The sequence below is a fragment of the Zophobas morio genome, unplaced genomic scaffold (genome assembly GCF_036711695.1).
Source record: "Zophobas morio isolate AGI-343-1 ecotype UQ-CSIRO unplaced genomic scaffold, CSIRO_AGI_Zmor_V1 ptg000014l, whole genome shotgun sequence".
In the NCBI taxonomy this organism is placed as follows: domain Eukaryota; kingdom Metazoa; phylum Arthropoda; class Insecta; order Coleoptera; family Tenebrionidae; genus Zophobas; species Zophobas morio.
In genome coordinates this window covers 22071407-22083406 of record NW_026972119.1, presented here as the reverse complement: position 1 = coordinate 22083406, position 12000 = coordinate 22071407, and the positions used below count along the sequence as shown (strand labels likewise).

At 29.3% G+C, this 12000-nt stretch overlaps 1 protein-coding gene across 1 annotated transcript; it reads right to left on the bottom strand.

The window, feature by feature from the left end:
- Positions 1-396: 396 nt before the first annotated feature.
- Positions 397-1783, bottom strand: LOC135128647 (phenoloxidase-activating factor 2-like). The gene is made up of 2 exons (XM_064055612.1): positions 1468-1783; positions 397-1421 (listed from the first exon to the last, which is right to left on the bottom strand). Exons 1-2 carry the CDS (start codon positions 1614-1616, stop codon positions 527-529), a joined length of 1044 nt encoding a protein of 347 aa, XP_063911682.1. The 5' UTR covers positions 1617-1783; the 3' UTR covers positions 397-526.
- Between the last annotated feature and the right edge of the window lie 10217 nt (positions 1784-12000).

Below are 12000 nucleotides of genomic sequence, written 5' to 3'. Positions count from 1 at the left end.
CCTATAACAAATCTAAAAAATATCAATGCAGTGATAAATCACAAGCAGACTCATCATATTTTGGACATTTTAGATTGGATTTATTCGGCAAAAGTTTGAGCTGACGCCATAATTTTTTTAGAGGGGATAAACAAAATATAGTTTGGTAGGTTCAAAATTAAATTGCAAAATGTTATTTTATAATTTTGAGTTTTGTTTTTTTGTATTTACATGATGTTTTAATAAAAATACAAAATTTGATAATAATCGGGCTAGTACTTTCGGAGTCTGTCTAATAAAAATCTGGACGACAGACAGACGGACAGACAGACAGACGAAAACGGGAGAGAGAGCAAAAAGCAATTTGTAATTGTAATTAATTACTTTTCAAAAATAGTCACCAAGAAGAAATAACACTTCTTTATACAATTTTATTTAAAATATTGTGTACATTGTACTAGACGACAAAATGTATAGCATTTTTGTCGTGCAAAGCCTACTTCCACCCAACTCTTCTTCGTGCATTATTATTACTACTCAGTCAAGTCTACTTCGGAAACGTGTATGAGCTCTTATCGAAATCCCACTCCTTCATCTGCTTATCAACCCATTCCCTCAAAAATGGAACATTGGAGTAAGCCGCTGGCGTGTTCTCTTGGTGACACCCCAGCCCCCAGGCCACAATCCCAACCTGCTCAAACTTCTCCTCTTCTCCACTAATAGGACACACCAAAGACCCACCCCCATCTCCCACACACGCATCTTTCCCCTTCTCCCCTCCAGCACACAAGAAACTACCATGAAGCTTAAAATTGTGCCCCAATTTCGGTGACCGTTTCAGACTATTTTCGCAAGACGCTTTATCCACCAGCGGCAAATCAATTTTTTTAAGAATGGGGTTATATTGCCCATTTTGATCCTTCCCGCGTCCCACCACATAGCACCGTTCGCTACTCCCACTAAAACCAGCCCCTGCCAGACACACCGGCTGTATATGCGCGGACAAATTAAACGCCCCCTTTAGGAACAACAAAGCCACGTCGTTGTAGTACACCGCAGGGTTGTAATCCTCGTGGATTTTGACCGAGTCGACCAGGAGGTCCTGGTGCTTGAGCAGCTCACCGGTCCCCGAGTTGTCCCATTCCCCCGCTCTTGCTATGTAGGTTTTCTTGCGGAGGACGCAGTGAGCGGCGGTTAGGACAACCGCAGGGTGGATGAGAGAGCCCGCGCACCTGAAGGCGCGGTTCTCGAGGAGGATGTCGATGGCCCATGGGAACTCCCCGAAGTTGACGTCCTCGTCGTTGCTTCCGGATTTCGGGCCTACGCCATCGGGGTTTCGTTGGCCGCAGGTGGTGGGTGGGGGTGGCAAGATTGACGTTGCGTTTCCGAGAGAACAACAGACTTGTCCGTCTGGACACTTACAATCACATGCCTCGCCGAGTCTAAAATGGAGTTTGTATTGTTTGATTGGGTTAAAAGATGGTTTACCTTTCGTCGAGGAGGCCGTCCACGTTTCCATCGACGACGATGGTGCCGTTGACACAGAGGTAGTAAAATACACACTTGCAGGTGTCTGTTTCTTGCGATTGAGAGTAACTGGGGGCTAGTAACAACACTACAAACGCAAGAGGCCACATTTTGTAATATGGTATAACGTCATTGACGGTTTTTAAATGGTTGGTAAATATTTATGCTTGGGGATAACCAGTCGTCTTTGTTTTGTAAGAATTATTGAGGCTCTACGTATGACTGGAAAATCCACTTTGGTAACATGCGTGGTAACAAGGACAGAGACCGAGAAGCTATTAAAAGAAATCTACGATAGCCTTCTACGAAAGTTCAAGAGGTCAAAAACATGATTTGCACATAAAAATAAAAGAGAATTGTTTTTGTGGAAGGAATGCTTAACGAGGCGTGTTTTACTGGTTGCAGCATCGACGACAATTGTTGCTGAATGTTTATTTCATTTATTCATTCATTGTTTTATAATTGTGTGTTTTCTTTGAATCATTGACTGATTTAATTACAAATAGTGTTTTCAGAAGTACCTACTTATTCATCAGGTAGGTAAATATTAGTTTAACAAAACCAACAAGAATAAAAATGGAAGAAGTGTTACAACAAAGATATTACGTATACCTTTGTCTACCTCTGTTATACCGGTTTACAAAATTACAAATTCGTGGAGTTATTTGCACTGCGTATTTTACGTTAAGCATTTATTTTTGGATTTCAATGAAGTGAAGTCATCGGTTTTCTGGCGGAAAATATCAATAAATGTTTAATTAATGTTCTGTAAGCCCAAAGCCAATGTTAACTGGCTTACTTGTCTAGCAACCCGCTGAGACAAGTGGGCAAAGTTTGTCAGATCATCGGACACCCTGTATATTTATGTCAACAATTTCAAGGTCAGACTGTGAAAAAGTAAAACGTAAAACATCTTAAAAGATGATTATAAAACACCGTCGATCAAGTTGGTTATGACTGACGTTTGTGGCACGTCATTCATAGCCAACTTAATTAGTGCAGGATTTTTTTTATCACCTTGTATTATAAAGACAATGAGAAGTAGGAAATAACAAAAGTAGAATAATTTTTGGGTGCAGGCGGTTTCATAAAGTGTGTCTAAAAATTATTAACACATTTTCTACTACAATACTACTACTACTCCACGTAGAAAAAGTTGTGACAAAGAGATTACAAAATAAAATTCACTTTTGACCCAGCCAGGTATTTATATCATGTATTATATACTACGTTCGGTGATAATCTGCACTATTTTAAATTTCCCGCGTCGATTGAAAATTTAAATATACTCATACACATTTTATTCGGTCAAAATTTACAAATATTTACATACTTAGACAAAAAAGTATAGTAATTCCGACTGTTATCCAAATATCGAGATTTTTGGAAAATTGTAGATATGTGTAAAAATTTTTCGATTTCTCAGTTTTTCGAATTTTATATTTTCCGGTTTTTCAATTTTTAAAACTTTCGATTTTTCGGTTTTTTGTTGTTTCGATTTCTCGATCTTTCCATTTTTTGACTTCTCGGTTTCAGATTTTTCGGTTTTACAATTTATAGATTTTAAAAATTTTTGATATTTCGAATTTTCAATTTTTCGATTTCTCGATTTAGCATGATTTCGATGATCCGATTTTTTGATTGACTGATTTTTTGACTTTTTCGCTTTTCGATTAATTTATCGATTTTTTTTTAATGTAAAATTTTTCAATTTTTCAATTTTAAACTTTTAGATTTTTCGATTTTTCAACTTCTCGACTTCTCGATTTCTAGAAGTTTTGATTTATCGATTTCTTGATGTTTCAGTTTTTACATTTTTCGACTTTTCGATGTTTCGATTTTTCCATTTTTTAATTTCTCGATTTTTCAGTTTTTTTATTCAATTTCCCGATTTCTCAATTTTTCAATTTTTTGACTTTTGGACTTTTCGCTTTCTCGATTTCTGGGTGTTCTGATGTTTCAATTTCTCAAAGTTTCGTTTGTCTCAATTTTTCAATTTCTGGATTTTTCAGTTCTTCGATTCTTCAATTTTCTGATTTCTCAATTTTTACGTTTTATGATTTTTGGTTGTTTCGATTTCTTGACACCTTAGTTTTTCGATTTCTTAAGTTTTTAGACTTTACAACTTTTAAATTTCTTGATTTTTCAATTTTTTGATATTACAGTTTTAGGATTTTTCGATATGTACATATTGCGATTATTCAATTTTTACATTATTCGACTTTTCGATTTTTAGTTTTTTCGATTTTTTACTTTTTTGGTTTTTTCAGTTCCGCAGTTTTTAAATCTTAGATTTTTCTATTTTTTACTGTTTCGAATTATCTATTTTTCAATTTTTCGAATTTTTAAATTTTAGATTTTTCAGTTTTTTCTTGTTTCCATTTCCCGGTATTTCAAATTTTTGACTTCTCGGTTTTAGATTTTTCGGTTTTTGAATTTTTAAATTAAAAAATGTTTGGTGTTTCAATTTTTCAATGTTTCGGTTTTAATTTTTTTTAATTTCCCAGTTTTTCGATTTTTTTATTTTTCAATTTCTCGATTTAGCGAGATTTCGATTTTCGATTTTTGGATTAACTTTTAAAATTTTTCGATTTTTTGACTTCTCGCTTTCTCGATCTTTTTATGTTTCGATTTCTCGATGTTTTGGTTTTTGAATTTTTCGATGTTTCGATTTTCCAATTTTTCAATTTCTCATTTTTTCAATTGCTCAATTTTGCGACTTTTCAATTTTTCCAATTTATGATTTTTCGATGTTTCAATTTCTAAAATTTTTCGACTTTTCGATTTTTAGATTTCTCGACTTCTCGCGTTCTAGAGCTTTTGATTTTTCGATTTCTTGATGTTTCAGTTTTTAAATTTTTCGACTTTTCGTTGTTTCTATTTTTTCATGTTTCAATTTTTTATTTTCCAATATTTCGTAATTTCTAATTTGCAATGTTTCAATTCTTCAAGTTTGCGATTTTTGAATTTTTCGATTTTTAAATTTTAGATATTTGAATTTTTAGATTTTTCAATTTTTGGAATTTTTAAATTTTATATTTTTCGATATTTCGTAATTTCTAATTTGCAATGTTTCAATTCTTCAATTTTGCGATTTTTGAATTTTTCGATTTTTAAATTTTAGATATTTGAATTTTTAGATTTTTCAATTTTTGGAATTTTTAAATTTTAGATTTTTCGATTTCTCAATTTTTCCATATTAGGATTTTTCGATGGTTTGATTTTCCAATATTTCGTCATTTCAAATTTCAAATGTTTCAAATTCTCGATTTTTCAGTTTTTCGATTCTTCAATTTTGCGATTTTTAAATTTTAAATATTTAAATTTTTAGATTTTTTAATTTTTGGAATTTTTAAATTTTACATTTTTCGATTTTCCAGTATTTCGTCATTTCAAATTTGTAACGTTTCAAATTCTCGATTTTTCAGTTTTTCAATTTAATTTTGCGATTTTTGAATTTTTCGATTTTTAAATTTTAGATATTAGAATTTTTCGATTTTTCAATTTTTACATTTTATGATTTTTGAATTTTTCGACTTTTCGATTTTTAGATTTCTCGACTTCTCGATTTCTAGAGTTTTGGATTTTTCGATTTCTTAATGTTTCCCTGTTTGAAAATGTTTCGACTTTTTGATGTTTCGATTTTTCCATGATTCAATTTTTTAATTTCCTTATTTTTCGTCATTTCATTTTTAGAACATTTTAATTTCTCGATTTCTCGGTGTTTTGATGCTTCGATTTTCCAAAGCTTTAGTTTTGAATTTTTCGTTGTTTCAATTTTCCAGATTTTTGATTTCCCAGTTTCTGGTTATTGCAAATTTGGAATTTTTCAATTTTTCGACTCTTCGATTTTCTGATTTTTGAATTTTTAGGTTTTTTCAATTTTTCAGTGTTTCGGTTTTAAATTTTAAAAATTTTTCAGTTTTTCGATTTTTTAATTTTTTGATTTCTCGATTTCGCGAGATTTCGATTTTTGGATTTTTTGATTGGCCGATTTTTGGACTTTTCAATTTTTCGGATTCTCGATTAACTTTTAAATTTTTCGATTTTTCGACTTCTTGACTTCTCGCTTTCTCGATCTTTTCATATTTCGATTTCTCCATTTTTCAAATTTCTGATTTCTTAATTTTTCGACTTTACAATTTCCCTCGCTTTTCGCTTTCTCGATTTTTTGATGTTTCGATTTCTCGAAGTTTCAGTTTTTGAATTTTGTCAATGTTTCGATTTTTCAATATTTCGTCATTTCTGATTTGGAATTTTTCGATTCCTTAATTTCCCAATTTCTCAATTTTCCGATTTTTAGATTTTAGATTTTTGAAATTTTCGATTTTTCAATTTTCCGAATTTTTAAATTTTATATTTTTCAATTTTTAACTTTTAAAATTTTCGATTTTTCGACTTCTCCACTTCTCGCTTTCTCAATATTTTGATGTTTTATTTTTCAATGTTTCGATTTCCCAGTCTTTCGTCATTTCAAATTTGGAATGTCTCAAATTCTCAATTTTTCAGTTTTTCGATTCTTCAATTTTGCGATTTTTGAACTTTCAATTTTTAAATTTTAGATTTTTAATTTTTCGATTTTTCAATTTTTCATTTTTTCGATTTTTGCGACTTTTGAAAATTTCGTTTTTAAAATTTTAGATTTTTGAATATTTCGGTTTTTCAATTTTTTGATTTTTTGATATCTCGGTTTTTCGATTTCTGAAATTTTTCGACATTTCGATTTTTAGATTTCTCGACTTCTCGATTTCTAGAGTTTTTGATTTTTCGATTTCTGAATGTTTTCCTGTTTTTAAATTTTTCGACTTTTTGATGTTTCGGTTTTTCCATGATTCAATTTTTTAATTTCCAAATTTTTCGATTTCTCGGTGTTTTGATGTTTCGATTTCTCAAAGTTTTATTTTTGAATTTTTCGTTGTTTCAATTTTCCAGTTTTTTGATTTCCCAGTTTCTGGTTATTTCAAATTTGGAATTTTTCAATTTTTCGACTCTTCAATTTTCTGATTCTTCAATTTTTAGGTTTTTTCAATTTTTCAATGTTTTAAGTTTTTTAAATTTTCCAGTTTTTCGATTTTTTAATTTTTCAATTTCTCAATTTCGCGTGATTTCGATTTTTCGATTTTTTGATTAACTTTTAAATTTTTCGACTTCTTGACTTCTCGCTTTCTCGATCTTTTCATGTTTCGATTTCTCCATTTTTCAATTTTTCTATTCCTCAATTTTCTGATTTCTTAATTTTTTGACTTTTCAATTTCCCCACTTTTCAATTTCACGATCTTTTGATGTTTCGATTTCTCGATATTTCAGTTTTTGATTTTTCGATGTTTCGATTTCCCACTTTTTCGTCATTTCAGATTTGGAATATTTCAATTTCCCAATTTTTCAATTTTTCGATTCTTCAATTTTCCGATGTCTTAATTTTTCGACGTTTGAACTTCCCGACTTCTTCGATTTCTCGATCTTTTCATATTTTGATTTCTCGATGTTTCAGTTTTTGAACCTTTCAATTTCCATCTTTCGATTTTTCAATTTTTCGATTTCCCAATTTTTCGTCATTTGAGTTTTGGAATGTCTCAAATTCTCAACTTTTCAGTTTTTCGATTCTTCAATTTTGCGATTTTTGAACTTTCAATTTTTAAATTTTAGATTTTTAATTTTTCGATTTTTCAATTTTTCAGTTTTTCGATTCTTCATTTTTGCGACTTTTGAAAATTTCGATTTTTAAATTTTAGATTTTTGAATATTTCGGTTTTTCAATTTTCCGATTTTTTGATAGTTCCGTTTTTCGATTTCTGAAATTTTTCGACTTTTCGATTTTTAGATTTTTCGACTTCTCGATTTCTAGAGTTTTTGATTTTTCGATTTCTGAATGTTTTCCTGTTTTTAAATTTTTCGACTTTTTGATGTTTCGCTTTTTCCATGATTAAATTTTTTAATTTCCAAATTTTTCGTCGTTTCATTTTTAGAATTTTTCAATTTCTCGATTTTTCCGTTTTTTGATTCTTCAATTTCCCGATTTTTCAATTTTTCTATTTCTTAACTTCTGGACTTTTCACTTTTTCGATTTCTCGGTGTTTTGATGTTTCGATTTCTGAAACTTTTAGTTTTGAATTTTTCGTTGTTTCAATTTTCCAGTTTTTTGATTTCCCAGTTTCTGGTTATTTTAAATTTGGAATTTTTCAATTTTTCGACTCTTCAATTTTCTGATTCTTCAATTTTTAGGTTTTTTCAATTTTTCAATGTTTTAAGTTTTTAAAATTTTCCAGTTTTTCGATTTTTTAATTTTTCAATTTCTCGATTTCGCGTGATTTCGATTTTTCGATTTTTTGATTAACTTTTAAATTTTTCGATTTTTCGACTTCTTGACTTCTCGCTTTCTCGATCTTTTCATGTTTCGATTTCTCCATTTTTCAATTTTTCTATTCCTCAATTTTCTGATTTCTTAATTTTTTGACTTTTCAATTTCCCCACTTTTCAATTTCACGATCTTTTGATGTTTCGATTTCTCGATATTTCAGTTTTTGATTTTTCGATGTTTCGATTTCCCACTTTTTCGTCATTGCAGATTTGGAATATTTCAATTTCCCAATTTTTCAATTTTTCGATTCTTCAATTTTCGGATGTCTTAATTTTTCGACGTTTGAACTTCCCGACTTCTTCGATTTCTCGATCTTTTCATATTTTGATTTCTCGATGTTTCAGTTTTTGAACCTTTCAATTTCCATCTTTCGATTTTTCAATTTTTCGATTTCTCAATTTTTCGTCATTTGAGTTTTGGAATGTCTCAAATTCTCAACTTTTCAGTTTTTCGATTCTTCAAATTTGCGATTTTTGAACTTTCAATTTTTAAATTTTAAATTTTTAATTTTTCGATTTTTCAATTTTTCAGTTTTTCGATTCTTCATTTTTGCGACTTTTGAAAATTTCGATTTTTAAATTTTAGATTTTTGAATATTTCGGTTTTTCAATTTTTCGATTTTTTGATATCTCGGTTTTTCGATTTCTGAAATTTTTCGACTTTTCGATTTTTAGATTTCGCGACTTCTCAATTTCTAGAGTTTTTGATTTTTCGATTTCTGAATGTTTTCCTGTTTTTAAATTTTTCGACTTTTTGATGTTTCGGTTTTTCCATGATTCAATTTTTTAATTTCCAAATTTTTCGTCGTTTCATTTTTAGAATTTTTCAATTTCTCGATTTTTCCGTTTTTTGATTCTTCAATTTTCCGATTTTTCAATTTTTCTATTACTTAATTTCTGGACTTTTCACTTTTTCGATTTCTCGGTGTTTTGATGTTTCGATTTCTCAAAGTTTTAGTTTTGAATTTTTCGTTGTTTCAATTTTCCAGTTTTTTGATTTCCCAGTTTCTGGTTATTTCAAATTTGGAATTTTTCAATTTCTTCAATTTTCTGATTTTTCAATTTTTAGGTTTTTACAAATTTTCAATGTTCCGGTTTTAAATTTTTAAAATTTTCACTGTTTTCGATTTTTTAATTTTTCAATTTCTCCATTTCGCTAGATTTCGATTTTTCGATTTTTTGATTGGCCGGTTTTTTGACTTTCCAATTTTTCGATTTCTCGATTAACTTTTAAATTTTTCGATTTTTCGACTTCTTGACTTCTCGCTTTCTCGATCTTTTCATATTTCGATTTCTCCATTTTTCAATTTTCTGATTTCTTAATTTTTCGACTTTTCGATTTCCCCACTTTTCGGCTTCTCAATATTTTGAAGTTTTGATTTCTCGATGTTTCAGTTTTTGAACTTTTCGATTATGATTTTTCAATTTTTCAATTTTTGATATCCCAATTTTCTGTCATTTCAGTTTTGGAATTTTTTTCTTTCTAGATTTTTCGGTTTTTCGATTCTGCAAATTCCTGATTTCCCAATTTTTCGATTTTTCAACTTCTCCACTTTCGATCTCTACATCTTTTGATGTTTCGATTTCTCGATGTTTCAGTTTTTGAATTTTTCGATGTTTCGATTCTCCAATTTTTCGATTTCCGAATTTTTCGTCATTTCACATTTGGAAATGTTCAATTACCCAATTTTTCAATTTTTCGATTTTTCAATTTTCCGATTTCTTAAGTTTTCGATTTTTCAACTTCTCGACTTTCGATTTCTTCATCTTTTCATGTTTCGATTTCTCGACGTTTCAGTTTTTGAATTTTGTCGAGGTTTTGATTTTCCAATTTTTCGATTTTCCAATATTTCCTCATTTCAGATTTGGAATTTTTCGATTCCTCAATTTCCCGATTTCTCAATTTTTCGATTTTTAAATACTAGATTTTTGAAATTTTCGGTTTTTCAATTTTTAGATTTTAAAAATTTTTGATGTTACAATTTTTCAATGTTTCGGTTTTCCTTTTTTTAATTTTCCAGTTTTTCAGTTTTTTAATGTTTCAATTTCTCGATTTAGCGAGATTTCGATTTTCGATTTTTTGATTGGCTGGTTTTTGGACTTTTCAATTTTTCGATTTTTCGATCAACTTTTAAATTTTTTGAATTCTCGACTTTTCGACTTTTCGCTTTCTCGATCTTTTCATGTTTCGATTTCTTGATGTTTCAATTTTCCATTATACATTTTTCGATTTTTCAATATTTTCCATATTAGGATTTTTCGATTGTTCGATTTTCCAATATTTCGTCATTTCAAATGTGGAACGTTTCAAATTCTCGATTTTTTAGTTTTTCAATTCAATTTTGCGATTTTTGAATTTCTCGATTTTTAAATTTTAGATATTAGAATTTTTCGATTTTTCAATTTTTACATTTTATGATTTTTGAAATTTTTCGACTTCTGGATTTCTAGAGTTTTTGATTTTTCGATTTCTTAATGTTCTCTTGTTTTAAAATTTTTCGATTTTTTGATGTTTCGATTTTTCCATGATTCAATTTTTTAATTTCCAAATTTTTCGTCATTTCATTTTTAGAACATTTCAATTTCTCGATTTCTCGGTGTTTTGATGCTTCGATTTTCCAAAGTGTTAGTTTTGAATTTTTAGTTGTTTCAATTTTCCAGTTTTTTGATTTCCCAGTTTCTGGTTATTGAAAATTTGGAATTTTTCAATTTTTAGACTCTTCGATTTTCTGATTTTTGAATTTTTAGGTTGTTGCAATTTTACAGTGTTGCGGTTTTAAATTTAAAATTTTTTTCAGTTTTTCGATTGTTTAATTTTTCGATTTCTCGATTTCGCGAGATTTCGATTTTTGGATTTTTTGATTGGCCGGTTTTTGGACTTTTCAATTTTTCAATTTTTCGATTCTTCAATTTTCCGATTTTCCGATGTTTCAGTTTTTCCGATGTTTCAGTTTTTGAACATTTCAATTGCGATTTTCCGATTTTTCAATTTTTTGATATCCCAATTTTTCGTCATTTCAGTTTTGGAATTTTTTTATTTTAAGATTTTTCACGACTTCCCGTTTTCTCGATCTTTAGATGTTTCGATTTCTCGATGTTTCAGTTTTTGACTTTACGATGTTTTGATTTTCCAATTTTTCGATTTCCCAATTTTTCGTCATTTCAGATTTGGAATGTTTCATATTCTCCATTTTTCAGTTTTTCGATTCTTCAGTTTTGCGATTCTTCAATTTTGCGATTTTTCAATTTTTCGAATTTTTAAATTTAATTTTTTCGATTTTCAAAATTTTTCGATTTCTCGATTAACTTTTAAATTTTTCGATTTTTCGACTTCTTGACTTCTCGCTTTCTCGATCTTTTCATGTTTCGATTTCTCCATTTTTCAATTTTTCTATTCCTCTATTTTCTGATTTCTTAATTTTTTGACTTTTCAATTTCCCCACTTTTCGTTTTCTCGATCTTTTGATGTTTCGATTTCTCGATCTTTCAGTTTTTGAATTTTTCGATGTTTCGATTTCCCACTTTTTCGTCATTTCAGATTTGGAATTTCCCAATTTTTCAATTTTTCGATTCTTCATTTTTCCGATTTCTTCATTTTTCGACGTTTGACCTTCCCGACTTCGATTTCTCGATCTTTTCATATTTTGATTTCTCAATGTTTCAGTTTTGAACCTTTCATTTTCCATCTTTCGATTTTTCAATTTTTCGATTTCCCAATTTTTCGTCATTTCCGTTTTGGAATGTCTCAAATTCTCGATTTTTCAGTTTTTCGATTCTTCAATTTTGCGATTTTTCAATGTTTCGAATTTTTAAAGTTTGCATTTTTCGATTTTCAAAATTTTTCGAATTTTCGATATTTTAATACTCTGTATAGTTAAAAATTCTTAGGCTTTGCAACCATAGATTATTTTTTTTGAAATACGATGCGACGTTGCCACGTTATTACATGTTCCTTAAAACTTTTTAGCAATACATGTAATTTAAAAAAATATGTATGAACATGAACATAATAAAAGAAATAAAACGACAATTTTTCCCAAAAATATACGCTACTTTACAAGAGAAAAATTAGAGAGTAAATTTGGGAGGAGCAACCCGTGACATACCGACAAAAAACTCGTCGAAACACAACGTGAA